This window comes from Elephas maximus, chromosome 19, assembly GCF_024166365.1.
Source record: "Elephas maximus indicus isolate mEleMax1 chromosome 19, mEleMax1 primary haplotype, whole genome shotgun sequence".
In the NCBI taxonomy this organism is placed as follows: Eukaryota; Metazoa; Chordata; class Mammalia; order Proboscidea; family Elephantidae; genus Elephas; species Elephas maximus.
In genome coordinates this window covers 47,592,570-47,619,561 of record NC_064837.1, presented here as the reverse complement: position 1 = coordinate 47,619,561, position 26,992 = coordinate 47,592,570, and the positions used below count along the sequence as shown (strand labels likewise).

Here is a 26,992-nt window from a genome sequence, read left to right as displayed (position 1 = left end):
CCCACTCCTTCGAATATATCCTAGAGAAATAAGAGCCTTTACACTAACAGATATATGCACACCCATGTTCATCACAGCACTGTTTACAATAGCAAAAAGATGGGTGCAACTAAGGTGCCTATCAACGGATGAATGGATAAATCAATTATGGTATATTCACACAGTGGAATACTACACATCGATAAAGAACAGTGAGGAATCTGAGAAACATTTCATAACATGGGGGAACCTGGAAGGCATTATGCTGAGTGAAATTAGTTGCAAAAGGACAAATATTGTATGAGACCACTATTATAAGAACTCAAAAAATAGTTTAAACAGAAAAGAAAATATTCTTTGACGGTTACTAGAGTGGGGAGGGAGGGAGAGGGGTTTTCACTAATTAGATAAGAACTATTTTAGGTGAAGGGAAAGACAAAGCACAATACAGGGGAGGTCAGCACAACTGGACTAAACCAAAAGCAAAGAAGTTTCCTGAATAAACTGAATGCTTCAAAGGCCAGCGTAACAGGGGCAGCGGTTTTGGGACCATGGTTTCCGGGGACATCTAAGTAAATTGGCATAATAAAATCTACTAAGAAAACATTCTGCATCCCACTTTGGACAGTGCTGTCTGAGGTCTTAAACGCTAGCAAGTGGCCACCTAAGATGCATCAATTGGTCTCAACGCACCTGTAGCAAAGGAGAATGAAGAACACCAAAGACATAAGGTAATTATGAGCCCAAGAGACAGAAAGGGCCACATAAACCTGAGACTACATCAGCCTGAGACCAGAACTAGATGGTACCCAACTACAACCGATGACACAGTGATTAAGAGTTCAGGCTGCTAACTAAAAGGTCAGCAGTTTGAATCCACCAACCGCTCCTTAGAAACCCTATGGGACAGTTCTACTCTGTCCTAGAGGGTTGCTATGAGTCGGAATCAACTTGACAGCAAAGGGGTTTTTTTTGATAAGCCATCAAATTTATGGTAATTTGTTACAGCAGCCTAAGTAAACTACCACATTTTTAAAAAGCAAAAAGAAACAGGTGAAATTAATTTAACAGTATATTTTATTTAACCCAATATATCCAAAATATTATCATTTCCACATTTAATCAGCATAGAATTATTAATAAGATATTTTACATTTTTCTTGGTACTAAGTCTTTGAAATCTGAAGTGCATTTTGCACTTACAGAGCTTCTCAAATCAGTCTAGCCACATTTCAAGCGCTGAATAGCTCGTGTGACTAATGGCCACTCTATAGGATGGGCAGCTATTAGCCCTTTGTACGCCTCGTCTAGCACCAGCCTGGGATTTATTGGCCTCATTTGCTTATGAGTCATCCTCCTCCACAGATGGTGTACTACTTGGGGTCAAGGGCCTTGTCAAAGGTCTGTATTCTAGCACCTGAACATAGCAGATGCTCAATAAAGGTGTTTTGAAAGAATGAGTAATGGGTTCTGTACTCAAAAAAAAAAAAGGTCCTGTCAGAAATTACTTTTTTGTTTGTTTGACTGATTTTCCTCTTTCTTTAGTGAGGAAACTGCAGCCTAGACCGCTTCACTGCTTCACAGTCTGGACTGGGTTAGGGAAATGTCACCTTGGATTCCCTTTTCTGGAAGGGTAGGTGGAGGACACGGTACCCTCATCAGCCAGGGAAAGGGTGTATTTTAAGGCACCAGCAAAAGCTGCCCTAGCCTTGGGAAGCTGATGGTGTCAGAGGCAGGGGTGGCTGAGCAGGGCCTGTGAAGCAGCTGAGGCTGGAATCAGTGTTCCTGGGTCTGCCTTATGCTGAAGGAAGTGGCCAATATGTGAACTAAAAGAGCCAACCTACCAAGGCATTAACCCTCAGACCCCCCAGACCAGCCCTGAAGAACCAGTGTGAAGGTGGTCCTTGGTGCCAGCCTGCAGGAGGTAGCTAGGGCTAAAGCCCAGCCACCACCTGGCCTGACATTCCATCTCCCTGTAACCTGCTCCTTCAAGCTGAGAACCTCAGCAGTCGCCCCTTCTGCCCACCCACCCACCATCCTGAGCTGCAGTCCCTGGCTGAGACTGCTGGATGGTATGCCCTAGCTTGGAGCTGCCAGAAGGAGGGGCGCCATTTTCTTGACTCAAAGACAGAACTGCTCCCCAACCTAGCAGGATTTGTATGGACACATGGAGATGTCTTTAATGCACCATCAAGAGGGAGCACCTTTGACAACTTTGCACAGCTTTGGTCACTGGCCACCCGCCATGGCACTGGCTCCTCAGGCCTCTGAAGCCAGAAGCCCTTCCACTGAGCATAAGAAGAGCACTGGGGAGCCCACCCCTCACCCACACCCTCATCATTCCTCATATTAGTCACTGCTGGGATCACCAGTCCCTGGGCTGGGGACTTTACTGGCTCCCTCACTTCAAACCAACCTCCCCAGACCAGCTTGACTAAAGCACTAATGCCTTTCCCCCACTGTAACTGGCTGGGACCCCTGGCACAGAACAGGGAGGGAGCTGGAGCCATGGAGAGGGAGTGCCTGGACTTGCTGCCATCACCACAGGTGTAGTTCCCACCTTAGGGCACACACACACGTGAATGAATGCATGAAACAGGGCTCTGAGCCCCTTCTCAAAGCCCTCCACACACTAGGGATGGAAGCCCCATTCTGCAATAATGTCTAAAGACATTGTAAAAAGAAGAAAAGACAAGATCGTTCTAGTGGGGCCCCACCTAGGTCCTGCCACCACCTGACCCAGTCCAGACAGTATAGGAGGGGCAGTGGGAGGGTATTCTGCTCACTGGCGCCCTGCTTACCCGAGACCAAGGCCTTCACTCTGTCTCTGCCAGCCCACCCGTTTCTGGCAGGCACATGGCTGAAAGGGACACCAGTAGCACACCTTGGCTCAAGCAACACCCTACCCAGTCCAACCAAGGGCTCCCCTGACCACATGGGGCACTGAGAGGCCATGCAGGACGCTTGGCAACCCCTCACACACAAGCCTGACCTGGCGCCTGCCAGGCCAGGCAGCCACCCAGTGCCTCACCCCCGTGCTGGTGCCAGCCCCACCTGGGCTGGTCAGAAGTTGGTCAGGTGCGGGAGGGTGGGGCCTGCTGGCGGTTAGGGCGGTGTGAGGAGCCCGAGGGAAGGAAAGGGGAGGGAGGGAGGGAGGGAGGGACCTAGGACTACTCTTAAGGCAGGTCTGGAGGTGAGCTGGCCCCTCCCCTTACTCTTCACCTGGGCTCTGAGCAGCTTGGTCCCAGTAGCCCTCAGCGAGCACAGCCTCTGCCTCCACGGACACCAGGTAGGCAGGCACCTTTATTCTTTAAGGAGGAGGGAGGGAAACCTATAACCCTCACCCCAACTTTGACTCATTTAACCCTCTGTCCTCACTTCTTCACATCTCCTTGGGGTTCAGTAAAGGTGGAGAGAAATGGGGAGGAGGCTGTGGGTGAGAGATGACCCCAGAATCCAGCACTTTTGGGGAACTAATTCTGTACCCCTCAATGAGCAGATGAGGGAACAAGGCCCAGGGAGTGGAAGAGGCTTGAGATGGGGACTTGGGAAGAGAATGGGCACAGAGCCCAGGCCTCCAGCCTCCCAGCCCAGAGGCCGGTGCTGGGCACTTCAGAGGGCAGCTCCTGGCCTCTGCTGGTCCTTCAGGTCCCTGCCTGGCCCATATCTCCCTGCTGCTCTAGGTGCTGCTTGGCTAGTTCTGGGTGGGAGGGAGGGGGAGTCAGGAGCCATTCCTCATGGGTGGGGGTGGGGTGTGGGTGGATAGGCTGTTGAGCAAAGTGTTTTGGGGGAGACTCAGGTTTCACCCCCTCCTCTGTCGACTTGGCTGACCTGAGCTTATATGAGGGAGAGTAAATTGGAAGAAGAGGTGGACAGGGAGGCAGAAGACAGGATTTGCCAGGTAGGGGTTTGCTGCCTCTCAAAGTGGCCTTTGTAACAAAGAGAGAGGTTTGAATCTGGATCTGAAGGGGGAGTGGGTGGGAGGGATCTGCAAATAGGGCAAAGCTGGTGATGCTCCCTCCTGCCCCCTACACCCACCCCCAAAACACACACACACTCTCAGTCCTGAGCCCCAGGGAGCCTCCCCAGCCACTTAGGGCAGGAAAGAAAGAGCTAGAGGAAGGTGTCCCATGGAAGGCTGGGGGGAGGGGTCCAGGACTAAAGGCGTGAGACACAGTTCCTACCCTAGGATATCAGTGGCGATTCAGGAGGTGTTAAAAGTGAGAAGAGTTTGAAAAAGAGCCCTTTGCTCAATCCCAGGTCTGTCCTACTCTGTTCCAGAACCACAGAAGGGCCGGGTTGGAAGGGGTCTTGAATCTATGAAGCAGCAGCGTAGGGTAAGATCTGGGGACTGGGAAGCCAAGACCGCCTGGGTTCAAATCCCAGCTCCTCCACTTGCTATTGTATGACCTTGGGCAAATCCCTTGACCTCTCCAGCCCACCTCAGAGAACAGTTGAGAAAATGATATGACTAAGTATTAAGTGTCTACTATGAAACCCTGGTGGTGTGGTGGTGAAGTGCTACATCTGCTAACCAAAAGGCTGGCAATTCAAATACACCAGGTGCTCCTTGGAAACTCTGTGGGGAGGTTCTACTCTGTCCTATAGGGTCACTATGAGTCTAAATCGACTTGACAGCAATGGGTATATTATTATGTTCCCATTATAAAGATGGGGAAACTGAGGCCCAGAGAGGAAATGACATTCGCCCAGGGTGGTACAAAAGCAGGTCTAATCAGAAAACAGGCATCCAGGTCCTGTTCCTGGGAGGACACCCAGCCACTCTGTGCCCTGTTAGTCAGTAACCCTAGCCTCCTCAGAAAGCCTTCCAGAGTGCACAGAGATTCTGTCCCCACTAACCCAGGATACTTGGAGTGTGTGGGGGAAAAGCCACTGTTCCGTGTCCTCAGCTGCCCCAGGGAGGAGCAGGAAGGCCCAGCTCCCTTCCAGTGCCATTTATAGACAGGCTTCCCGCGCCCGGGATGCACCGCCTTCTCCAGGATCTGCCAGGAGAAGTCTGGCAACCAGCCTCCAGAAGCTTTGGTGGGGGATGGGGGAAGACCGACTTCTTGTTAACTGACTGTATGACCTTGGCCAGGCCACACCCCTTATGTGGGCGTCAGGTGCCCCTCTGCATTGAATTCCATGTGACATAAGGAGTTAAGAGTCCAAAGTTCCATGGCCTGGGTCTGACTCCCAGCTTCACCACTTTGTTAGCTGTGTGACCAACACAGGTTTCTTAACCTCTCTGAGTCTTAGTGGCTTCGTCTATAAAATGGGCTGATAATAGAGGTTCAGTACTTCCTAGGGTTGTGAGGGAATTAAATGAGTTACTATATGTAAAGCATGTCCACTGGTGCCTGGCACGTGATGAGAGCTCAATAAATGGGAGTAGTTGTTGTCATTGTTGTTGTTGTCATTGTTATTATTACGGTGTTACACTCTACAAGCCCTTACTTCTAAATAGTACTTGAAACTGTTCGACTGCTTTCACAAGAGCCCTGGTGGAGCAGTGGTTAAGATCTCAGCTGCTAACCAAAACGTTTGCAGTTCAAGTCATCAGCCACTCCTTGGAAGCCTTATGGGGCAGTTCTGCTCTGTCCTACAGGGTTGCTGTGAGTCAGAATTGACTCGACAGCAATGGGTTTGGGCTTTTTTGTTTGTTTGTTTGTTTCACAAAAAACTATTTTCTCATTTGTTCCCCACCACTGTCTTGGAGGACACAGGGCAGAAATTCTTATTCCCATCTCACAGTTGAGGAGACTAAGGGTCAGCATTACAGTTAGGAGCCGTTTGTGCTAGGATTAGAATCTAACTCTTCAGATGCAAGAGTCCATGTTCATTTTACCTGCCCCTAGCTGGTCTCAGATGCCTTTTCCAGCCCAGGCTCTGGCTTGAAACCAGGACATGGTGGAGCATCTGGGAGAAAGGGAGAAGCAGAGGTGGGGAGTGTTGGGTGGGCAGGCAGCCAGGCTCAGGGCAGGCAACAGAAGTGCACCCAACGTGCCTCAGCTCCTTGTAGTTTTTTTTGGCAGCACCCGTGCCTGAACCTCTTACCTCTTTCCCAGCCCCACCTATAAGGAACTAGCACAAGGCATTAAGGTTAGACAACGCAAAGAACTTTGCACAGTAAGGGAAATGAGGCAGTTGAGACATCTCTCTCCTAGATGAGCCCCCAGGGAGCGAAGAGCGTCTAATGATGTCACTCCCGTACTCAGAACATTTCTGTGGCTCCCATTGCCCTTAGGGTTGAGTCTGCACTCCTGAGTCTACCTGCAAGAGGATGCAGGGTCTGGCCAGCTGGCCTCCCCTGCCCCATCTCCCTTCCACCCACCCCTGTGCTCTCTGTTCTTGGATGCTCAAGAATGCCTCTTGGTCGCCCCTGTCCACCAGGGCCTTCACACACACTGTTCCCTCTGCTTTGAACACTCCCTACATACCCACCCCTGCCTGCCTTGCCCAGCTAGCTCCTGTTTTTCCTTCTTGTCCCTGTTTACATGTCCCTTCCTCCAGGTTAAGTCTTCCCTGACCTCCCCATCAGTGCCTACAGAGTCCCCTCCTCCCTGGTGACACTGTTTATGATTGCTCACCTGATTACTTGTCTCTTTCACCAACTGGGCTACGTGAAACAGCAGCTAAGTGCATGAGCCCTGACATCAGGCAGTCTCAGGTCAACCCTGCTCTGACAATTGCTGGTGGTGTGACCTTTGGGCAAGTCATTTACCTCTCTAAATCTCAGGCTGTCTTGTTGTAAAACTGGATAATAACAGGACCTGCCTCATAGGAGTATTACGAGGATTTATAAAGGCTCTATGTGTAAATAGCAGTGCTTATATGCCACCTAATCCCTGTGTGATGCAAACTGTTAATGCCCTCTGATGCTAACTAAAAGGTTAGAGGTTTGAGTTCACCCAGAGGTGCCTCAGAAACAAGGCCTGATGCTCTACTTCCAAAAAATCAGCCACTGAAAACCCTATGGAGCACAGTTCTACTCTGACACACATCAGGTCGTCATGAGTTGAAGTCAACTCCAGGACAACTGTTTTTATGTATAACTAAAATCTATGATACCATCCCAATAGGGAGCCTAAACAGATATACACAGTGCTATGGGAGAATCCACCACTCGTCTGTCAGTTTGTCATACGGTGTTGGTTCACGTGTTGCGATGATGCTGGAGGAGTCCTGGTGGCTCAGTGGCTAAGCATTTAGCCTCTAACCAAAAGGTTGGCAATTCGGATCCATCAGCTGTTCTTTGGAAACCCTATGGGGCAGTTCTACTCTGTCCTATACGGTTGCTATGAGTCAGAATCAACTCCATGGCAATGGGTTTAGTTTTTGGTTTATGATGTTGAAGCTATGCTAAAGGTATTTCGAATACCAGCAGGGTCATGCATGATGGACAGGTTAAAGCAGACCTTCCAGACTAAGACTAGGAAGAAAGGCATGGTGATCTACTTCCAAAAATTGGCCAATGAAAACCCTATGGATCACAACCTAGCCACAGAAAACAGTAATTAACTTGCTCAAGTTTACATAGCTAGTAAATACTAGGGCCAGGATGTAAATCCAGGCAGTCTGGCTCCAGAATCCATGCTTTCTAATAAATGAATATATATGCCTTTGATTGGGGGAGCGGGGGAGGAGCTTCATCTACAGAACTTACTCAGTCCCACCTCCCTGCCTCTTTCAGGTCCTGGGAACTGCGGGTTGGCAAGTGATATCTCTGGAATGCAAGTGAGGCTGGTTGAAAGCCAGAGGTAAACCACTGGGGTCCCCAGCCCCACCATGTCACAGGTGATGTCCAGCCCCCTCCTGGCAGGAGCCCATGCAGTCTGCTTGGCTCCCCACGAAGAACCCAGCAGGGCCCTGCACCCAGCGCCCAGCCCCAGCCTGCCACCCCAGTGTCCTTACTATACCACGGAAGGCTGGGGAGCCCAGGCCCTGATGGCCCCTATGCCCTGCAAGGGGCCCTCCAGCAGGCCCCAGCAGGCCCCACAGGCCAGGGCCAAAGCCAGCTGCCTCCTGCAGTTCCCCGATGAGCAGGCCTCAGGGGCCCCAGAGGACCTCGCCTCCTACATTGACTTCTCACTGGAGAGTCTGAACCAGATGATCCTAGAACTGGATCCCACCTTCCAGCTGCTTCCACCAGGAACTGGTGGCCCCCAGGCTGAGCCTGCCCAGGACACAACCTTGAGAAGAAAGAGGGAGGAGCCCGAAGCCTTGGGTAAGGACCTGGGGCACAGTGCCAGGAGGGGGACTGGGGGGCCAGACCTCATGAGGAAGGAGAACTTTGCTATGGAATCAGAACGGCAGGAGACACTATCCTGTTGGGAGGTGCTGGGCAGCCCTAAAGAAGTTGTTTAACCTCTCTGTTTTCTCTGCTATAAAACAGGGATAAATGCAAGTTTCCCTTGCTAGCCAATTCTATTAGGTTCCTGAGTTTGGAAAGTAATGAATACCTGCCTTACAGGATTTTTATGAGAATTTAAATAAGTTAATACATATAAGTGTTTTATACAATGCCATGCATGTAAGTAAGGACTTAATAAATGTGGGACCTCTGAGCTCTACTGCTCTGTGGTGTCTCTAGGTCCTAACCTAGATCCTCTGAAATTTTCTTAGGATTTCTATCTGGGTCTCTGTCCCTGTTTAGAGGGGTATCTCTCTGGGAGGCCCAAGCTAGAAATAGTGGGGTTGGAGAGACGCAGAATTCAGTCTTTTTAGGGTAGGCATTCCGTTACATTCAAGTAGTGGTACAGTATTAAATGTTTAACAACTGGCTCTCTGGTTGGGGGATGGGGAGGAAGAAGCCCTGATTTAAAGTGCCAATGTCCATGGTGTAAATTTTCTCACCATAGCTGACTTCAAGCTACCAACGTGGTTTAGAGTTGGGAAGAGATGTGCAGTTGCAGGTCATCATGTAGTATTTCTACCATACAGATACAACAGACATAAATTACCTCAAGAGCAGAGATAATAGTAAAATAATTAGATGTGATGAGTTCTGAGTATTTGTTACCTTCATCTGAATATAAGTTGTTCAATTGTAAGGTTATATAAATTTCATAATGGCTGAGCTTAGCAACCAACTGGACAAAATCCTGACAATTTAACAATTGGTTCTTGAAAGCTGGTATAAGCCAGTTCTAGTACATCACTACATCCAAGGGAATACGAGAATCCCCACATCTGGCTTCAGTTTGCCAAACAAACCGTTTCAAATCTACTCTGAGGATGAGGGTCAAGGAGCAGCAGCCCCACTAGACAGTCCTGAGGACTGAGGCCTCGAAGGTCAAAGTGCCAAATATATTAAGCATTTTATAGATAGTAGAGCCTTCAGTTCTCCAAATCCACCCCCAAGGGATAAACATTTTTATCCCCAGTTTACGAATGAAAAAATTGAGGTTGGAGTCAGGCAGATCTTACACAATCTGCTTACTTCGCTTTGTGTCTCACGCTCCTCATCCGTAAAATAAAGATAATAAGAGTTCTTACCTCAAAGGGCGTTGCAGAGAATTAAAAATAATAATGTTGGTTGGCTGCTTATCATAAATCCTGGCACTCTGTACGTCATTATAAATGGTGGCTGTTTTTTTTTAAAACATTAGGTTTGAGTTTAGGACCAGCCCCAGGGCAGGTTTCGGCTCTGGGGTGGAGATGAGCCCAGGACCTAGGTCCTCTGGCGCCTGGGCTTACTCCTACCTCCTCCCACCCAGGGTTGCCTGCCAGGCCTGTTAAAGGAACCACCTCTATCCCTCAAGAGCCTTTCCTGTGTCTTAAGGCCAGTCATGGGCATGTCATTGCAGGAAAAGCATCTGGGGCCTAATTAATGTTGGCAGGAACAAACCCAGCCCTTTCATGTTTATACCCCAAGGCAAAGGTTTCACACACGCAAGGCCAGCTGAGGCCAGGCCAGTCTCTGTGGCCGGGGGTGCCTAGGGTGGGAAGTGGGGACAACCCAGCCCTTCCTCCAAGAGACTAACGGACAGTCGTCTGTATTCTTAGATGCCCTGGGCACAGCCTGCCATTGTAAGTATGTGTCCACCAATTCTGAGGAAGTAGGGGATGTGAGGGGGGTGACAGTGGTCAAAAGGTCCTGACAAAGCCGCCTAGCTCTGCCCTCGCCCCTTATGATGGAGTTTAAAAAAAAAAAAAAAAAAAATTCTTTCCTGTAACTTCCACCTGGACACCTGCAATGCTGGAAGCTCACTACCTCCTGAGACAGCCCAGCCAGTTATATTCCCTTAGGAAGCTCTGCTATGAGCACTAAGTATAGTGACGGAGCATTTGCAGGTCTTTGTATCTGCTGCACCCTTTCTCATGCATCTCAGGCTCCCAAAGCCCGCTCCACAAACCGTTGCTCCTGGTGACAAAGTTTTCACCAGCCCATGTAGTGTAGCTAATTCTGGGCACCATGGTGGATCTTTATATTCCTAAAAATATTCAGGAGTCCTTGAGTGGTGCAAATGGTTAAGCACTGGTTTACTAGCTGAAAAGTCAGCATTTTGAACCCACCCAGAGGCAGCTTCGAAGACAGGCCTGGCAATCTGCTTCCTTGAAAATCCTATGAGACAGTTCTACTCTGCACACGTGGGGTCGCCATGAGTTGGAATCAACTCAACTGCAACTAACAACAACAAATACATTCATGTGGGGATCCCTCTGTATTTTACAATCTCATCCTTCCTACTTTGGGGGTGTTGAAGGAAAGGCATTCATAATTGTGGTGTTCTATGTTTGCTGTTTCTCTTATGCCCTAACTTGGCAAAATTAAAACTTAAATGTTAGCAATCATATGTTGATTCCTTTGATAGATTATTTTTTAAGTAGTTCACATAACACACGATCCCAACATCTACTCTGTGATAGTGGTAACCTCACTTACAGATGAGAAAACTGAGGCTCAGGGAGAGAAAGGAATGGTCCACGCTCATGCAGCTAGTGAGTGGTAGGGCCAGGCCTCAGATCTGGGCTGTCGGCCTTCAAAGTCCACACTCTCCATCTGCCTCTCTTCTTTGGAACTAGTTCCCTGCCCTCTCAGGCTTCACAGAGTAAATCTGTTTGGAGGCAGCCTACAGCCTCCTTTCTGAGGCTCTACCTCACCAGCGCTTGTGAACCTTCCCTGGGTTTCAGGCTCCTGTCCTCTTCCTTTAGACTTACTCTAGAGGGTCCCTAGCCCACAGCAAACATGGTTCCTAGAAGCAAATGCTTTATCCCTTTCTTTATCCCCTCTCCATCTTTGGAACAGGCCCTCATATTTCTTTTTCCAGCAATATCTGCCAGGCAAGGCTGTTTCCCTATCCAAAGTGAAGGGTTTAATAACTGTCCCCATGCCCCTCACCCACACCATTCCCCCTTACCTCCCCGCACCCACCTGGCCTACTGCTGGAGCTTGTGTACACCCAATGCTGCTCAGACTTGCCCTACAGGCCTGTAAACAGCGGCTGCACCCAGGTGATGAGGTGGGGGCCTCCCCGCAGCCACATCCACCTCAGGAGAGCCCAGGGAGGTGACTCACAGCACCAGGACTCCTACCTCCCCCAAGCTGCACTGCTCCATTATTGGTGGGTCTTTGGATAGCCCAGTGAGTAAGGGGCCCAGAGCTTTACCAGGATGAAAAACACCGCCCCCTCCCCAGAGCAGCCAAGCACCTTCTCATAGAACAAGAAGGAAGAGGCCCCAACACAGCACAGGAGCAGGAGTCAGGTGCCTCCATTCCCTGGCTGCGTGACATTGGATAACTCACTTAGCCTTTCTGAGCCTTGATTTCTTATGGGAATTAATAATATTCCCTACTTTGAGGAAGTAGGAAAGTAGAGTCGCCATAAAGATTAAATGAGCCGATGGAGGAAACATGTTGGGGATGGTGCTGGCACCAGCCTTTATTAAAAATTGTTATATTTAAAATGGAAATGATAATGCAAAGATCACTTAGTAAGATGAATCGCCTAGCACAATGCCAGTCACATAGTAGGGGGTCTCAGTACATGTTAGCTCCATTCCCACTTTTCTCTGAGCCTCAGCTTCTTCCTCTTTAAATGCAATGCCTGCCCTGCCTGTTGTAAGGTTCAAGGGGATGATGAATGTAAACACTATAAAGTGCTATAAAAATAGAACTTGCACTTCTTGCCAACCTTCCAGAAGAATCCACCCCACTTCCCAAACATTTTCTTCTCCAGAGCCCATAATATATTACCCCAAATATTTCTCCTCTAGTCCTCATCCTCTTAAGCAGACGGATCCCCACCTCAGCCAGAAAGAGTGCTCCATTTGGCCAACAATGGCCCAGAAAGGCAGGCAGGCAGGACTGCTCCCTGCGGCCCACCAGGGGCCAGGCTCTAGGCTCTAATTATCATTATATTTAATCCTCACCACAACCTTGGGAAGTGGGTTTCCAATCCCCACTTCACAAGTGAGGAAACTGAGGCTCGGAGAAGTTAGGAAGGTTACCCAATGCCTCTGGGGTGGAAAGTGGCAAAAGCAAGACTCACACCCAGATTTGTCAACTGCAAAGCCAAGCCCATTCCTCCACCTGCTGGAGCAGCAAGCCCAGGTCAGCCTGCCAGCCCCCCTTGTCTGATGTAATCTGCCCCCCGCCCGCCACAGTCCAAGCAGGCTCAGGCAGAGGCAGTATCCATGAGCAGGGCCAGAAGGCCCTACCCAGGTGCGAGCTGGGACAGGCTGGGACTCCAGGAATGGCAGAAGTAAGGGGGGGGTGCATGTGCCAGAGCCCAGGAGGGATGGGAGGCGGGCAAACAGGAACTGAGGGTACAGCTTTTTGCTGCTCTGCCCCAGCTCTCAATCTGGGAAGCCAGAGGCAGGTCTCAAACCCCTCCAGAGGGGAGCAGCTCAGTAACTCCCATCACCTTTGCTGGAACAGTGCTAAGGACACTGAGGCTCAGAGAAGTTAGGGAAAGTTACCCAATGCCTCTGGGTGGAAAGAGCCAAAGCCAAGACTCACACCCAGGTTTGTCAACTGCAGAGCCAAGGCCATTCCTCCACCTGCTGGAGCAGCAAGCCCAGGTCAGCCTGCCAGCCCCCCTCATCTGATGTAATCCACCACTACACCCCACAGTCCAAGCAGGCTCAGACAGAGGCAGTTGGGAGGAGGGGTATCTGTCTATCCTCACCATGGGGAGAACTGTAGGACACCCCACTCTAGGAATGACCTCTGGAGGAGGAACAGAGTCTTGGAAACCCAACAGTCCCAGGCTCCCACAGGAATAGGGAATGGAAAGAGCCCTGGAGTAAGAGCGTGGCCCTGGGAGGTCCATGGCTGAATACAGCTCAAGCCCAGCCCTTAGGGAGCTCTCACCCTGAAGCAGAGCTTCTCAAACTTTAAGGGGCACCCAGAATCCCCAGGGGTTTCACTAAAAGCAGATTCTGATTCAGTAGGCCTGGCATGGACCCTGAGATTTGGCTTGTCTGACCAGCTCCCAGGCAAGGGGTGCTGCTGGGCCATGGACCACAGTAGTGAGGCTCTAAGTGGTGGTTACCCATCTTGGCTGCATATTGGAGTCACCTGAAAAACTAAACAATAAACAAAGCACCACAGCCTGGGTCTACCCCACTGAAGATTCTAATTAATTGGCATCAGGTACAACCTGAGCACTGGGATTTTTAAAAGCCCCTCAGATGAATCTAGTATGCCACCAAGGTTGAGGACCCCTGCCTTCATTGCAGGAACAGACAAATAAACCGCTGTCATGCCCTGAGCAGTAGAAAGGCATCACATGATATTACTGGCGCACTCCATTAGATCAGTCGTTTCACCCCAGGGAGTGGGGCGTAGACGAAGGAGAGGCTCGGCTTCGTTATTAAGCACCCACTGTATGCCAGTCGCACTGCTGCGCTGCTCACTTTAGTCTCATGTCATCCTTACTGTAACACCGAGAACCTGGGAATAGTTTCCCCACTTTACAGGTGTGGAAACTGAAGCTCTAGGCAGCAAAGTCATTTGACCAAGCTCTCTCAAAACGTAAGTGACAGAGCCAGTCTGGGACCCAGGTCTGTCTGACTCCAAAGCCTGTGTTCATTCCACTGCATCTCCCTATGCAAGGGAAGAGGGTGACACGGGGACTGAGCCCTGAAGGTGGAGCTGGGTGCTATTGCTAGTCCTGATTCCAATAAGCTACTCCTCTGAGCTTCAGTTTCCTGGTGTGTATGGAGGAGGGACCAGGTAGTCTTGAGGAGGCTTCCAGCTTTGCTGTTCTGTGAGTTCAGATTCCCAGGTTTCACCACTGCTCTGCTTCTCTCCCCAAAGATATAAAGTACATCGAGGTGACCTCCACCAGATCAAGGTGCCATGACGGCCCCCAGCGCTGCTCCAGCCAGTCCGTCACCCCACCCTTCGGCTCCCCCCGCAGTGGCGGCCTCCTCCTTTCCAGAGACATTCCCCGAGAGACTCGAAGCAGCAGTGAGAGCCTTATCTTCTCTGGCAGCCAGGGCCGGGGGCACCAGCGCCCCCTTTCCCCCTTTGGGGCTCTTTCTCCTCATCCCTCACATTCCCCTAGCATCTCCATTCCATGCATGGGGAGCAAGGCCTTGGGCCCCCATGGCTTGGGCTCCCCGCTGGTGGCTTCTCCAGGCTTGGAGAAGGGGCTGGGGGGCCTGACCCCACAGCGGAGTAGCAGAGTCTCCGTGCTGTCGGCCAGCCCAGCGTCTGATGTCAGCTATGTGTTTGGAAGGTAGGTCACCCCGACTGTAGCTTCTGGCATTGCCCGCACCCCACCCCCACCATACACACACAGAGATCCTAAAATCATAGAGGGGCACCCTGCTCTGAGCAAAATCTGGGTGTGCCCCCAAAATAAAGGAGCGAATGTTCTCTTCATAAAAGGCATGACAGCCATTTGGATCCCAAGCTTTCCTTAAGCATTGAGAATATGATTCAATACACAAAAATCTTGACTTACACCCACCTCTTTGGGAAGAGAGTAATCACTTTAATGAGGCTCACCTGTATCCTTTCCAGCCCCTACAACCCATCTCAAGGAAGGGTTTTTTTGTTTGTTTTTTTTAAAAACTCAGAACGCAGGAAGTAAGTAGGCTTTTAGGGCCTGAGATGAACATTTAGGAATGAACAAAACAGCCTCCTTCCTTTTGTTGCTGGCAAAGCTTAGCAATAGAAAGGAGCACCTGCCTGAGCATTATTTACAATGTCCCAGCTCAGTTCTCTACAAAGCTCACAGCAGAACCACGCGCCCACCCCCATCCTGCCCCAGAAGACCAAATCACAGGACCTCCGCCCCCTAAATCAATCCCAAAGCCACTGTGCCAAGGCAGTCCCTGGCAAGGATACTTGTGGTTCCACAGCCATGCCCATTGGCATGGGCCTCTGGGCTCAGGGAAAAGCCTGGCAGGATGCAGAAGCTGGCCTTCTCCTCCTCCAGCTGGGGAATTCCTCCTGCATCAGCCATGGACACGGTCCAGCCCAGGTCCAGGTTCAGCTTGTCTGCAGACTTTTGGGGGGGTGGGGGGACAGATAGAGAGGAGCTGAAAGGACAGCTGTGACAGACCTGCCTAGCAAAGCAGAGGAGATCAGATCCAGACTAAGCCCACCTGCCCCACAGGCGCCAGACCATTGGCTACTTTAAACACCAAAGACCCTATAATCCACAGACATTTCTGTATCCTTCAGCATCCTTGGGGATCAGGGGGGCATGCCTTTTGCTCTGGGCTATGGGGAACAAGGTATGCAGTGCTATTTGACCAAGGCCATGGGCACCCTAGCTCACTAGATTCCCGAGCCTGGCTCTGGACCCTGAGTGTCCATCCATCCCTGATGCCCTAACATCTTATCTGGTACTCTCTTCCCCTGCAGCAGCCAGTCCCTCCTCCACTCCAGCATCTCCAGCTGTCAGTCGTCTTCTAGATCCTTGGAAAGCCCAACCAGCTCCTCCTCCAGCCTCCACAGTCTTGGCCCTGCGTCCCTATGTACGAGACCCAGTGACTTGCACGTCTCCAGCAACCCCACCCCAAACATGGGCCAGCCCAGAGCAACCTACTCCCCACCACTGGCCAAGGAGCATGCCAGCAGCTGCCCCCCATCCGTCACCAACTCCATGGTGGACATACCCGTTGTGCTGATCAATGGCTGCCCAGAACCAGGGTCTCCCCCAACCCAGAGGACCCCAGGACACCAGAGCATTGTCCGACCTGGGGCTGCTTCCTCCAGCAACCCCTGTCCAGCCACTGGGAGCCACAACCAGACCCTGCCAGATGCCTCTCTCACCACATCCCTGGAGGGTATGTTGGAAGCCAATACCTCAAGCATTGTAAGGCTTAGGTAAGGGGAATAGACAAAGCACAGGTGGGTTACTATGACAGCCAGTCAACACACTTATTGAGTACCCACTGTGTGCCATGCACTACACCAGGAATGGGGAGGACACACAGATGGACACAGTCTAGAAAGAGACATGAAGACCAACAATCACTATAGAATAGAATAAGCACAGAGGTAAAGAGATGTTCTAGGATTTGTAGGGGCCACAGAGGAAGGAGCGATTCAGTCTGGAGAACTAGGAAGGCTTCTCAAGGGAAGTGACATTTGAGCTGGATCTGGAGAGTGGGGCAGAGTTCATGGCCAGAGGAGAGGAAGGGCATACCCTGCAGAGGGAAAAGTGAGTCCGCAGTCATGAAGGTGTGGAAACACATGGCACATTTAGGAAATGACTGGAATGTCGGGTGTGGGGTGAGACCATCAGAGTAATCTGGGGTCATATTGTGAAAGACCTTGGACGCTAAGCTGTAGAGTGGGGGCCTGGCGTGGGCAGAGAGGGAAGTTTTTATTTGGTTCTCTTTGGTCTTTCACTGTGAAGGGGTCCAGACAAGCCATAATAGGGGCCTGAACCAGAGCAGGGCAGTGGGGGTGGAGGGAGAAGACAGAGCCAGGAGACCTGTGGGGTGCAGAAGCAGCAGGCTTGATGACTAACCCAAGGAGAGGGAGAGGCAATCACAACTCTGACGTTCGTGGATGACGAGAACACAAGCGGGGGCGGATGGGGTAATGGAGACAATGCATTCCAATTCAGACAGCTAAAACCACAAAAGAGCAAACACCCTCCTTCCCGGAGTCTGTGACTGCAGGCATCCAAAAAGAACATCAACCAGAACCCAAAGCAGTAAACACCAAGCCTAAGTCTTAACACCCAGTGGGTGCACATCTCTCATGAGCACAGCACCGTGTGGGGCCAGAGGGCACTGTCCCTGCACCCCCCTCACTCACCCACCTCCATCCGGGGGCTTCTCAGCCCTCACTGGGCTGTGACACTCACGGGCCACAGCGGTCACGAGATGCCATCGTGGTATGCCTCAGAGAGGTGTGGAATGCTCACCCAAGCCCACCGTCCTCTCCCACTCAGGATGCCATGTCAATGCAAGCAAGAGAAAATGACATGACAAGGATCCCTCTGGATCTGCTCTGATAGTTTTCCCAAGACAAATAATTTGTAGATCTTAGTACATATTTTATATTACTGCTACTCTCAACTGGCCGAAACATACCTTTTTAAGATCCCAAAATTGAGAACCACTGCTCTCTGCCTTAGGGACCCAGAAAATTGGGCATTTTGGTATTTCAGGGAGCACATTTACTTAGCCCAGTGATTTTCCCTTCCTGGTTTGGTAATACCCCCAGGATATCACTAATTATACTCTGGGATGTTAGCAAATTCTGTAAAATATTCTCAAAGCAAAATCCATTTTAATTTCATAAGATACTGGGGCATTAAAGATCCTCAGATAGTCCATTCAGTCCTCTCTAGGGTTCAGGAGGAGTCCCTGGGTGGTACAAATAGTTAAAGTGCTCTGCTACTGAGAGGTTGGAGGTTTGAGTCCATCTAGAGGTACCTCAGAAGAAAGGCCTGGCAATTTACTTCTGAAAAATCAACCGTTGAAAACTCTGTGAAGAACAGTTCTACTCTGACACACATGGGGTCACCATGAGTTGGAGTCAACTCGATAGCAACTGGTTTGGCTTGGTTTGGTTTTTTGGAACTGAAACCATTATCCCAAACCAGACAGCTAAGTCAAAAATCCAGTTTCTTGATTTCCAGGATCTGCTGTTTCCTTTCCTTCACCTTTTCTTTCATTTTTTTTTCCAAACTGAATAAACCATATAAGGAATTCTTAGGACTATTAAGAGCAAGCTGGGTGTGAAATCAAGCAAATGATGGGTCTGAGAATCCCTTATTCCAGTCCCCACCAGGCAACATTAGATTTGAGAAACCAATTCTTGTTCACTGAGGTTTCATTTACTGGTTTTGATCTATTATCAAGTGTACAAAGGGACCCCTAAGTCCTAGATGCACTGAGCCCTGAAATCCTTCTGTCTGATTTTGCTTCTTGTAGGCAGTTTGGAGATACAATCGGGTCAGGTGGAGAAGGTGGGTTGATGGGACCCCTGGCCAGAAGAGAGGAGGGTTTCCAGCCTTCTCTGGTGGCCCTCACTCAGCTCCCCTTTGTGCAGCCTACAGAGTCCCCCTTCTGCCTGTCTACAGGTTCCTCCAGGGACATGCAACCCACCATGAAGTTTGTGATGGACACATCAAAATACTGGTTTAAACCAAGCATCACCCGAGAGCAAGGTAAAAGGAAGCACTGCGTTTCAGGGGACAAGTGACCCAGGAATCGGGTGTGGGCTTTGTACTCAGCATCAGGCAGACCGGGCCTGGGTCATGGTAGGGAAGAGACTGGCAGATGGGGGTGCAGGACAGGAAGTGTTCTGCTGACCTCGTGACCTGAGGAAATTGGAACTGCAGCAAGAATAGTGGAGATTAGACAGTAGAAAAGACTTCCTGGAAACAAGAGGTGATTCTGTAACATCTGCTTATGAAGATCCCATGGGGTTGGGGGACAGAGGGTGTCCACATGGGGCAGTACTGTCTCTGACTCAAGGATTGTTCTAGCAATCCAGCTGCTGAGGAAGGAGGAGCCAGGGACTTTCATCGTGAGAGACAGTTCTTCATACCGAGGCTCCTTCGGCCTTGCTTTGAAGGTACAAGAGGCCCCCGCATCTGCCCAAACCCGACCAGGTATGCACCTGTCTGCTGACTTGAGGCTTCACTGAGGCGATAGGGTGTGGTGAGCTCTAGTCCCGGCTCTGCCAGTAGCTCACTGGGTGGCCTTGAGCCAGTCCCTCAATGACTCCTGGGAGGAGGAGGGTCCACCTCAGTACTCTCCCAGCTGCCCTCCAGCTCTGAGGCTCTGAGCAGATCCCTTCAAAAGCCTAAACTGCCTTTGCCTTCCGAGTTCCCCAAGTCCCCTTCTCTGGGCACAGGGACACTTACGGTGGGAAGAAGAGCAGGAAGGTCCCATCCCTCTCTAGGCTGCTCTCTTCTGAGTACTCATCTCTGTCCAGAATGGATTCATGGTGAGGGGATATAATGAAGTAATAACATGTGTGTGTGATACCTTATCACATGTTTGTGAGATAGACTATCACGTGTGTGAGAAATAGGGTCTCTGAGTCAAAATGGACTCGATGGCAACAGATTTGGGCTTTTTTTTTTTGCTTGGTGAGAGATTATCACGTATATGTATAACAGATTATCATGTGTGTGATAGCTCACCACGTGTGCGATAGCTCATCACCTGCTTTCCTGTGATCACACACACTCATTTGGTAACTCAGCACACATTTATGGGGCATCCACCATGCACCAGGCACTGTGTAAGGCACCAGGGAGATATGATAATACATAGTTACAGTACAAGATAGCTGGGTAACGTAACCCCTCACCTCTATCCCAGAGATTGTACCTCCCACTTTATAGGTGAGGTAACTGTGGCTCTGAGCTTTAGTTAATGAGCCCCAGAGCAATAAGTGACCGAGTGAGGATAAAAAGCCCAATCTCCTGATCTTTACACAGCCTCTCTGTCTAAACTAGAAAGTGACCTCTGAAGTGGGGCTGGTTATTAAAGAAGCCTTCTCAGAGGCAATGAGCCCAAAGACAGGTGGAAGCTAGGGGGCTGGTAAAGAGGGAGAAGGGCACGCTCACCTCCAAGGGGCCAGCCTGGCTCCAGCAAGGAGGAGCTGGTGGCAAGTAATGAAGCTGGGCTGAGGTGGGTAAGGGGAGAGAGAAATCAGACGGAAGAGTTGCAATTTGATCTAAACGGTAATCAGGAACCATCCCTGATAACTCTTGAGACTAAGAAAAGTTTCCAGAAGGGAGAATTATTGGACACAGACACCTTTGAGCAAAAGTGTTGGCACCTCCTTTGTGGGAGGCCTTGAAGATAGGATTCCTACCTGTAGTCCCACCCAGAGGCAGGGGGATGGACTAGGTAACCTCAGGATGACCTGGAGGGAGGGAGTCAGAGAATGAGTTGGTCGGTGTTTGTTTAACTCCAGTTTCTGCCAACTCCCATCTGCTTCCACTCTTCTTTCTTTCTTTGTCCAGGCGAGGATAGCAGTGACCTTATCCGACATTTCCTCATCGAATCTTCTGCCAAAGGGGTGCATCTCAAAGGAGCAGACGAGGAGCCCTACTTCGGTGAGCTCTGCCAGCCTCCAGCCCCTTGGTGGGTACCTTCTGAGCTGTGGGGTTGGGCTAGGGAAGCCCTGCTCACACAGAGATGCCTGTTGCCTTGCAGGGAGCCTCTCTGCCTTTGTGTGCCAGCACTCCATCATGGCCCTGGCCCTGCCCTGCAAGCTCACCATCCCACAGAAAGGTGGGTGACACTGGGGGCATCAGGCCTGTTCGTTGTCACTAGAAAAGCTCTTAGTGATCTCACCTTATCTGTGGATTATTTTGACATCACAGTTAAAAGTGCATCAACATCTCCACTTAATAGCCACGGGGATCTGAGAATGTTAACCTCACTGAGCCTCAGTTTCCTCATCTGTAAAATGGGGACGATCACAATTGTACCTATTTACAGGATTGGCATGGGGACTAAATGAAGTTGCACAGGCTAGGCCCTTAGCACAATGCCTGGAACAAAGTAGTTGTTTAATAAATACTAGTCTTCTCCAAGAAGATGAAAGAAACATAAATAAGCCCATTTGGAGAGGCTTTTTTTTTTTTTTTTTTTCAGGAGTCCCTGGGTGGTGCAAATGGTTGAGCACTTGACTACCAAATGAAAGGCTGACTCCACCTTGAGGTACTTCAGAAGAAAGGCCTGCCAATCTGCTTCCAAAAGATCACAATCATTCAAAACCCTATGGAGTACAGTTCTCCCTGGACACACATGGGGTCGCCATGAGTCGGAATCGACTTGATGGCAACTTGTTTGGTTTTTTTCTTTTTTCTTTTCCAGGTCCAACTTTTACCCAGCACTCATACATTCACTCATGCCTCGCTACAACCCTGTAGATATTGCTGTTATCATTCCCATTTTACAGACCAAAAAATAACAGCTCCAGGCTTTAAGTAACTTGCCCAAAGGCACACAGCCAGTGCGTGCCTGACCCAAACCTCAAACACAGCCCAGTGCTTCCTGCCCAGCTGCTCCCCAGATAGAGTAGGTACTCTCAGGGGTGAGCTGGAGAAGCAGCGTGGGGCGGGGTTGAAGGGGAGTCAAGAGCAGGGAGAGGCCCTGGTGGAATGATAGGGAGAGCCTCCCTACTTTCTACAAAGAAAGGCCTGGGGTTGGGGTGGAGTCTGAAAAAAGTGAGGAGGTCAGAGGCCTGTGAAGAGAAGGTCAGAGCCACAGTCAAGGGGCTGGAGGGCCAGGAGGGGGAGGAGGGATCAAAAGGCTCTCAAACTAGGAGTTTTGGGAGCTCAAAGCGGCCCCTGTTTGCCTAATTGCAGTAATCACACCTAGTTTCTCAGACAAGTCGCTTCCTGGAGGTGGGGACAGAAGTGAGAGATGTTCAAAGAAATTAACGAGGCTGGTTTCCTTGAGAGGGGTCCATTCACTGTGCCTGCCCCTTGGGGGCCTGTTTCTTTGCCTTGGCTCAGAATTGGGAGGTGGAGATGGGGCCCCGGATCCCTCTGGAGACAGCACGGCCTCCTCCCTGAAGAAATCTGCAGGTAAGTGGTTGGGGAGGCACCATGTGTGGCTGTGTTCCCAATGACACCTCCCAGTGCTGCGCACACCTCCGCGCACGCAGGCCCACATGTGTTTCCCATCACAGCTTTATTTCTACATCTTTAACAAGGTGCCACATTCCTCCCTGTCTTAGTTCTAGTGCTGCTATAACAGAAATAACAGAAGTGAATAGCTTTAACAAACGAATGTATTCTCTCACAGCCTAGGAGGCTGGAAGTCCTAATTCAGGGTGCTAGCTCCAGGGAAAGGCTTTCTCTCTCTGTTGGCTCTAGGAGAAGGTCCTTGTTATTAATCTTCCCCTGGTCTAAGAATTTCTCAACACAGGGACCTCGGGTCCAAAGGATGTGCTCTGCTCCTGGCTCTTCTTGCTTGGGGTATGAGGTCCCTCTCCTCTCTGCTATTTCTCTCCTTTATATCTCAGAAGAGACTGACTCAAGATACATCCTAATCCTGTAGATTGAGTCCTGCTTCATTAACATAACTGCCTGTAATGCTGCCTCATTAACATCATAGAGGTTAGGATTTACAACACATCAGATCACGAAATGGAGGACAACCACACAATACTGGGAATCATGGCCTAGCCAAGTTGATGCACATTTTGGGGTGACACAATTCAATCCATAACACTCCCCTTCCCTGTAAACTGAGAGGTGAGAGGCTGCAGGCAGTGAGGACGTTGGGCACGAGACGAGGAGGTGTTGGCAAGGCATAGGTCCCATCCTATACACACACGGGCACACGCTGTGTCCCAGGGTCTCTTTGGGTCTGAGGCACCTGCCCTGGAGGTGGTCTCTGGGCCTGGGTCTTCTGTAGGGTGACAGGTCCAAGTCATGGGGACCTTTCTGTGGAAAAGTTCTTCCCTCCTGACGCCCAGAGGCTGGGCACTGATCAGCACTGCTCTCGGTGACAGCTTCTACTCTGTACCCCTAAACGTAACGACCCCTCCCCACCTCCTGTCTTCTCTTCGTGCTCTCAACAATGAACTTGGGGCTCAGGGGCGGAGGTGCGGAAGGTCAGCCATGAGTCTGGGCAGAAGAAACATTTGCTTGGACGCCCCTCCTCACAGGGCAACATCCCCTCCTTTGTCCGACCCTGGAGGACCGGTGGCCAGGGCAATGCAAAGGAAATCCCAAAGCCCTCTAGGGCTGGCCTCAAATTGCCATCCCCACCCACTCCCTGCCTAGGGGCTCAAAGAGGAGCCCCATGGGATTCCCAAAGAAGGAAGGTGCCCCCTTCCCTGGCTCTGGGCAGAGGGAGGACCCTACTGCCCCATGGATCCTGCAGTGGCCCCAGCGCAGTATCTGTATTCCACAGGCTGCCAGGCCCTGTACCTGAGTTCTGTGAGCGTGGAAACCCTGACTGGAGCCATGGCCGTGCAGAAGGCCATCTCAACCACCTTCGAGGGGGACGTTCTCCCCACTCCCACCGTGGTCCACTTCAAAGTCACCGAGCAGGGCATCACCCTAACTGATGTCCAGAGGAAGTAAGGCCTTTCCCTTGCCCTGGGGCCACAGGGCTGGACAGGGTGGAGCTGGAAGGGGTGGCTGAGACAGCCAGGGATCAGTGATGAAGGTAGACTTTGGGGTCCTAAACCTAACTGGGTCAGTGATGTGCCGAGTGGCTCCAACAAGTCCCCTGCCTTCTCTGGGCCTCACTCCAATGGCCTCCTGCCAAAGACCCCATTTATCATGACTAATGGAGATGGAGTTCAACAAGTAGTCACCGGTGACATTTGCGCCCATCCGTGGAACATCTTCCAGAGGCTAGTCTGGCTGACCACAGGGACACAGCGGAGTGAGATACTCCCTCCCCGGGCTCAGGGACTCACGGTCTAGCAGGAGTCTGGTGCTTTTACAGGGAGAAACAGGAGATGGGCAGTTCACAGGGAGAAACAAGAGATGAACAAGATATACTTCCTATCCTCAAAAAGTTAAATCCCCAAGCCCTCTGGGGTTGGCCTCAAATTGCGGTCCCCCACACACCCCCTTCCTGCGTGGTGGCTCAAAGAGGAGCCCCACGGGATTCTTTGTGGTGAAGGCAGGAGATAGAAAACCCCAATATGTAGGACACAAGGCAGATGCACTCCATGGGAGGAGAGAAGCACAAACGTGTGCCCCAGGGCCCAGCAGCTGGAAAGGTCCTGGAGGTTGGGAGGCGGTCTAACTGGGAGTCTTCTTGGAGGAAAGGGGCATCTGAGCTTCAGGGGACCTGGGGATGATGGAGACGGGCCACAATGCTGAGACAGGCTCTCACGAGAGCCCCCTTCTCTTCCTCCTCCTCCCAGAGTGTTTTTCCGGCGCCATTACCCCCTCACCACCCTCCGCTTCTGTGGCATGGACCCAGATCAACGGAAGTAAGTTCAAGGCTGGGCCACTAAGAAGGCTGCCCAGGGCATGGCTGCCCTCACCAGTGGCCCACCAAGTTTTCTTGCAGAAGGAGGGTTGGCTCTGGAATTGGGGGCACAGAGAAAGCCTTGAACCCTAAAGGGTCATGGGCAAAACAATGAGGGCAGGGTGTGGTGTGGCAGGGCAGGGGTACATGCTGCCATTCCCTTCCGCTGCTCAGCCCACGTCCTGTAGAGTGGAGCAAAGCTTCCCTGCTCATCACTGCCCACCTTCTTCTCCCACAGGTGGCAGAAGTACTGCAAGCCCTCCTGGTAAGCCTTCCCCAATGCAGGATTCCCACCCACTCAGTTGCCATAATACGTGTCCCTGTTGCAGGGCCCTGGATCCAACATGGGAAGGGAATTAGAGGAGAGGGGAGACCCATCTTGACCTTAGAAGGCACATGGTTTTGATGGGGGAAGGCACAGGCTCTGGTCCTCAAGGAGCCCCCAGTCTTATGGGGAGAGAATATGACCATGCCCTCAGGGACTCCCCAGTCTAATGGGGAAGACATGAGCCAGAGAACCCTCAGTTGTACACAGGAGGCACAGGCTGTAATCTCAAGAAGCCTCAGTCTACAGGGATGCCCCAGTCTGGTGATCATCATCAAGACACATCCTTGCCCTCAGGGCACATCCATTCTAATGGGGGCACACAGGTCCCATCCTAGGGAGCCCCATTCAAAACAGAAAAACCAAGATCCTGAAGTCAGGGATCTTTCAGTCTGACAGGGAGGGCACCTCCTTCTCTCAGAGAACCCCATCCTAAGGAGGTGCTGGAGCCAGTAGCTGGGGGAGGGCAGGAAGGAATGCTGCTCATAGCCCAAGTGTCCTCGAGTCTGGGTCCTGCGCCTCACTCAGGCTGCCCTCTCCCACCAGGATCTTTGGGTTTGTGGCCAAGAGCCAGACAGAGCCTCAGGAGAATGTGTGTCACCTCTTCGCGGAGTATGACGCAGTGCAGCCAGCTTCACAGGTCATCGGTCTGGTGGGTGCTCTGCTGCAGGATGCAGAAAGGATGTAGGAGCAGGGGGCTGCCTGTGCATCTTCCCAGCAGCCCACCTCCACCCCGAACAAGGGGCTCGTGGCCACACTTACAGACCAACCTACTGGACTAGAAGAGAGCAGGGTCAAGTTGAAACCCTTGAACCCACTGTGACCTTCATCCAGACCTCCCTAGGCCTCAGTTTCCTCAACTGTAAAAGGAGGTCAATAGACAGGTCAATTCTCAGAACTTGGTGGGTATTTTTAACAAGCTCCCCCAGTGGTTCTGAAGCACACCCACCTCTGAGAACCCCTGGACGAAAATAACCTCCAAGGTCCCTCTAACTCCCTCAGCCTGGGTGGTTTACCCAAAAAAACAACAGTCTGAGTCAAGCTCGACCTGTGACCTGTGTCAGGGCAAACAGCAGGAGCTGGGTGGGGACCCATAGGGTCCCTGGCCTGACGATGGCCTAGAAGGGGGTGCAAGGGCTGTGGACAAAACGAGGGCTTGGCTGGCTCTATCTCTTCCCCTCTCTGTCTGCTCCTTCCCCTACTTCCCTGGTAGCTTCTTGGGCAGCTGTTCCCATGACAAAGCTAAATCCCCTCTGTCCAGAATTCTGCAGGCCAACCCAGCTGTGCCTATTGGGACAGCTCAGCAAGCGGAACTTGCCCTCACTGTCAGATATGACCCCACCGTCCTTGCATTTTTGCTATCTAGCCCCTCTCCGCTTACAAATAAGTATCAGCCCCATCTTTTCTTTCAGTTTCTTGGTAAGCAAATGTCCTACAGCTGGCATCACAGCTGCCCTAATGTTGCTTGTATAACCCACATCTGAAGGTTGGGGCAGAGAGACCTCTGTTCTCTAGAGCAGATAAAAGGCCCAACTCTCTCTGTTCTGCGTCAGCTCTCGTCAGTAGCCACACTGGGGTTGGTGTCACCCACCCCGTGGACCACCTCCTGTACCAGACCAGTAACGGTTTTAGTACTAACGTTACTTGTAAATCATGATTCCCGTATATCACTCCTTCTTTTCCTTTAATTGCCACTTCATTCTCAAAAAAGTTATTGCTATAGGTCCACCAATACTAATTACCACAATATTGTAGCTAAAACACCAGAAAATTTGACAAAATCAGAGACTATAAACACTGGCAAAATGAGAACAACAACGCATGCTTGTAGCGCGTGCAGGCAAAACCACGTGATTCATAGCATAGTAGTAACTGCATAATGACAGCTCTGACTAGAAGGTATTAGAAGGTTCAAAAAGTAAATTCGCATAGAGTTTAGCCTTGTAGGTATATCGATCCATGTAAGCTGGGCTTACGAAAAATGTTTTTGTTGTTACAACTAACTACAGGCATATTTTTATAAAAAATAATAAATTTTTGCTGAAACAGTGCACAAAAACTTTACAGTCATTTTGGTGTCATCCCCTCTAGCAATGTCACCCGGTGTGGTCCGCACTCCCCGCGCTCCCCCGGTGACACCACTGGCTCTAGCGCTTAAACGACTCCATGTCCCCCACGTGCTCAGCACACCCAACCTACACACAACTCTGCAGCTGAGTGGCTTCGATTGGTCTCACAGCCACAGGGGGGCAGCAGAGAGTAAAAAAATGCAAACACGCATCCAACCCAAGA

The 26,992-nt window shown here is 50.8% G+C and overlaps 1 protein-coding gene across 1 annotated transcript; it reads left to right on the top strand.

The window, feature by feature from the left end:
- Window positions 1-3,203: 3,203 nt before the first annotated feature.
- Window positions 3,204-26,746, top strand: TNS4 (tensin 4). The gene is made up of 13 exons (XM_049860169.1): window positions 3,204-3,268; window positions 7,673-8,206; window positions 14,246-14,669; window positions 15,806-16,230; window positions 18,486-18,572; window positions 18,894-19,019; window positions 20,388-20,480; window positions 20,581-20,658; window positions 21,891-21,962; window positions 23,299-23,467; window positions 24,269-24,337; window positions 24,614-24,640; window positions 25,247-26,746. Exons 2-13 carry the CDS (start codon window positions 7,768-7,770, stop codon window positions 25,386-25,388), a joined length of 2,151 nt encoding a protein of 716 aa, XP_049716126.1. The 5' UTR covers window positions 3,204-3,268; window positions 7,673-7,767; the 3' UTR covers window positions 25,389-26,746.
- The last annotated feature ends 246 nt before the right edge of the window (window positions 26,747-26,992 follow it).

Bases quoted from the DNA above. Each gene is read 5' to 3' on its own strand.
- TNS4 (XM_049860169.1), top strand. From the start codon at position 7,768: ATGTCACAGGTGATGTCCAGCCCCCTCCTGGCAGGAGCCCATGCAGTC. The intron at 19,020-20,387 runs GTATGCACCTGT...TTCTTTGTCCAG, and splicing joins ATCTGCCCAAACCCGACCAG to GCGAGGATAGCAGTGACCTT. The intron at 23,468-24,268 runs GTAAGGCCTTTC...TCCTCCTCCCAG, and splicing joins CTAACTGATGTCCAGAGGAA to AGTGTTTTTCCGGCGCCATT.